The sequence below is a fragment of the Cyprinodon variegatus genome, unplaced genomic scaffold (assembly GCF_000732505.1).
Source record: "Cyprinodon variegatus isolate N-32 unplaced genomic scaffold, C_variegatus-1.0 Scaffold155, whole genome shotgun sequence".
Lineage (NCBI taxonomy): Eukaryota > Metazoa > Chordata > Actinopteri > Cyprinodontiformes > Cyprinodontidae > Cyprinodon > Cyprinodon variegatus.
In genome coordinates this window covers 506,611-510,498 of record NW_015150608.1, presented here as the reverse complement: position 1 = coordinate 510,498, position 3,888 = coordinate 506,611, and the positions used below count along the sequence as shown (strand labels likewise).

At 39.2% G+C, this 3,888-nt stretch overlaps 1 protein-coding gene across 1 annotated transcript in view; it reads right to left on the bottom strand.

Annotated features, from left to right (window-relative positions):
• sspo (SCO-spondin) overlaps positions 1-3,888 on the bottom strand; it is a 159,835-nt gene that overhangs the window by 25,788 nt on the left and 130,159 nt on the right. Inside the window, exon 106 of the mRNA XM_015377502.1 lies at positions 730-894. Coding sequence (XP_015232988.1) covers positions 730-894 — 165 coding nt within the window. The remainder of the gene's footprint in view (positions 1-729; positions 895-3,888) is intronic.

Here is a 3,888-nt window from a genome sequence, read left to right as displayed (position 1 = left end):
TTTTTGCAGTGTATATCACTCACTGGCCCTGAAATGCCTCAGAAGACCTGGAGGAAATGTGTGAGGAAAGTCTGGGAGTCGATGCAGAGACTGTTGCCCCTATGACCTGTTCTCAGGTAAAACAGAACACGGAGAGTATTACGAGTAGTTTATTCAAACAAGGATAATGAGCATGCAGCCTGTGGTGATGGTACTAAAGAATCATCTCCTTTCTTGGAATGTGTGCCCCCCTCTTGATTTGCAAAAATTGCAAAGGAAGCAAATCCAGTCAATGGAGAAGAAACGGTTGGGGTACTCTACCTCTGGAAGGTACAGAGAAGGATGAATGGGACTTAATGCAACTGAACTTTATTTAACAATACATTCCATCTCAAGCACAGAGACAGTTCTGTACAGACTAAGTTTAGCAACAAATGTTTTTATATCAAACATTTCTTTTTTTTCCTGCTTTTTATTGTCATTACACTGTCACAAGTACAGAGCAACGAAAATCATTCTCTGCATTTAACCGTCCCTTTGGGGAGCAGTGGGCTGCCATTGTGCAGCGCCAGGGAGCAGGGCAGTCTGTGGGAGTGGAGCTCGAACTCTGAACCTTTGGATTCCAAGTGCAATGCCCCAACCTCTAGGCCGCAACTCCCGTACCCACTGTGTGCTTTAAAAAGCTTTGGATATCTAAAAATATATAAAATGTAGGGGTCTGTTAAGAACCAGAACTCTGCAATCACTCACCACAGTCAGGAGCAACGCAGCTTCTAGTTCGGATGTTCAAGCCTTCACACGGGGCTCCTCCATATAGGCTGGGCTGCAGAACCGTCCTGGTAGAGCTTTGGTGGCCGGTGCCACAGCTAGCCGAGCACGGACTCCATGGCAACCAGCTGGACCACTGACAGGCCACTGGACCGGAACCAAGAAAACAAAACGAAACAAGTTTAGAGCACTTTTTTTTAGGTCAAAAGTCATTTTTACCAAAGATAAAAGCAAAATCTGCAACTTTTGAGAAATCTTTTAGATTCTAGATTACATTTAAAAAACACAAAAGTCTGGATTTAATAATATCAGGATTTTGAAGCATCTTTAGAATAAAAATTTAGCCTTTTAGCCTGCCTTTAAAAGATGCAATGATAAAGAATAAATCCATTCTGGTATCAAAACAATTTCTACCCTGACGTACATTTAACGTAATAAAAAATTCAGTCATGTTTTCAAATTAATGCATCTTTATCCACTTTTCTCAGGTTCTTTTTATTTAATGGTTAAAACCGCTGAGTCAGCAAGAAATCTCGCCTGCTGGGAGAGATTTTTTTTTTTCTTCCAAGCAATTAATTATGCCTTCTAATCCAGTGTACATCTTCATCCGCTCACTCTTTGATTACAGCAGTAAAACCACACTGCTGTAGTCTGCTTCAGTGAAATGCATCCCAGCGATCGTTAACTACCACATCTGTATGTAAAGGAACGGACACAGAATGAATTTTCCTTCGGCTTTACTCCGACATTAATTCACCTGCTGCAACAAACGAATGAAAACTGTCATCTGAGCAGATTTGCTTGCATGACAAATAAAGCGCTGCCACAATTACACTGAGAAAGCTGTATCCACCTAAATTAAAGCAATTTTTCAACTTCAACACACACTGGGGAGAAAAAGAGGAGAAATAGGACATGCAGTTTAAATCAATAAAAACGCCGGGTGTTTTAGAGAAATAAATTAAGGTAGAGGAAGAGATGGGAACAAAAACCATTTTTCAATCCTTTCTGCCACTTTTATGGAGCATAATTCCAGCATTTGTTGGGTAGCTTTGACCTTGTTTCTATTCCACTTCTGTTAGTTACACCATAATGGGCAAAAGTAAAATGAACAATGCAGATTAGATTAGATTAGGAGCTAAAAAAAAAAAGCTTTATGAGGCTGTTTAAACATCCAGATCCTGCATTCACAGAGTCCTCTCAGACAGGGGCCCAGCTAGAAGGGGGGCCGGAGGGGGCCAAGAGATTTAATTGTTCCCCCACTGATAAATATGATTAATTGGTTTGATTTAATCAGATTGATGGCATATATTTCATATTAAAAAATATGTTTCGGCGACTAAAATGAATGAAGTTTGTGTGGGTTGTGTTTTTGTGTGTTTTCCCTCAACCACCAGGTGGCGCCTGGTTCTCATTGGCCCTCTCACTGACCTGCGGATGGTTGCTTCATTACCGGAGGACTCTTAAGCTAAGACTGCCACTACCTCGACGCCAGAGTGTTTGCCATTTTTGGGAAGTCATCCTGCAAACAGGATGTTTTGGACCTTCTCCCCCCTGGAAGGATTCTCTGAGCTGAAGATTCAAACTGGTGGTTTGGATCTACTTTTCCCCAAGGATTGTTTGGGCTTCTCTCTGAGCAGGGGTTTCATCTCCACATGAAAACGTTCAAGTACAGCAGGAAATCTAAGTGGCAGTCAGCTCCTCCGTTCCTAAAGGAAACACCTCAACCTGGTTAACCCTGTCCGCCCTCCAACGAACAAGTCTATTACTGGAATAACCCACACCAACTGGATTCAACAAATGACACCTTTTTTTTGGAAACTTGAGTCCTGATGCCCTTATTCCCATTTTCAAATCAAAGACACCAATTTCCCACTGAGCCTGAACTAACTGCAGAATCTTCCCCTACACTTTTCAGTCTCGGTTCGCCAGTGTTCAGAGCGGCACTGGATTCCTCTCTACCAACTCACAAATAATCTGTTACAAAAAACAATATCCATCGATGAAAGTAAAGTTTGACCAAGTCAACTTTAAAGTAGTATATTTTCTTTGCTTTAATGAAATCCATAAATTATTCCTTTTGTTGTTGTATTTTAGTTAGTTATAGTCTAAATGTAACATGTAAATTAACCTAAAGTATTCATTATTTTTAGTTGATCATCTTCCATATCATTTTCTTGATCTAATACATTTTAATATTTTTTCCCTAGTAACAATAACTAAATTGTTGATCAAAAACTCACCACCTCTGCACCAAGCAGTTCCTCTCTGAACCACATGGTGGCAGCGGTGATACTCTCAAGGGCATCATCCTAACTATACCTTGACTAACTTTCTCATTTTGAATTGAGAAAGCTTCCTGGAGGGAAAGCGAAACGTCTTCAAACCTTGGAAACCAAGTCCAGTGGATTGTTTTTTACCTTTTACGGAACTTTTACATTTTTAAATTAGTATATTAATGGTAAGTTGACAGAAAACACAGTATCGAATTATTCACATCAATATACAAACATTAAAGACAAGAAATACAGAAATTAGCCTCACAAGTTTTTGTTTTGTTTTTTTGGGAGAAGGCAAAGGTACAGTATGGGTCTCCGTACATCATCTAAGAATCTACTTTATAATTAGATATAAATAACTTTTAAACCAATTTAATGTCTGTATTATTATTGGTATATAAATATCATATGGAACTATAATCGATTAAAGGTATAAAGGAGGGTTTTTATGTAAATGTACAGTAGATAATCACATTTTAATAACTGCGTGTGTAAGACCTCCCTACCTGCTCGTCTTGCATCGGGTGGAAGAATCCCTCAAATAATCTCCTTTTTCCCTTCTTGTTATGAACTTTGCAGCAGTGGAGCTATAATAAACGTGTCAAACTGAAGCTAACTGGATATAAAAACACTAGTGCTGTTAGGTTTCTGTTTCTGTTATGTTTTTCTTTTGAGTATTCTGTCTTTCCTTACTCCTTGATTTCTAGTGTTTGTTTTTCTTTTCACCATGTTTCATTATCCTAGTTATTTGATTCTCATTTTGTTATTTCCAGTCTTCCAGGTTTTTATTTGTTGCTCTCTGCTGCCCTCTTGTGTTCTCCTTCTTCCCTAGCTCTTTCCCTCTTGTTCTGTGCACACCTGT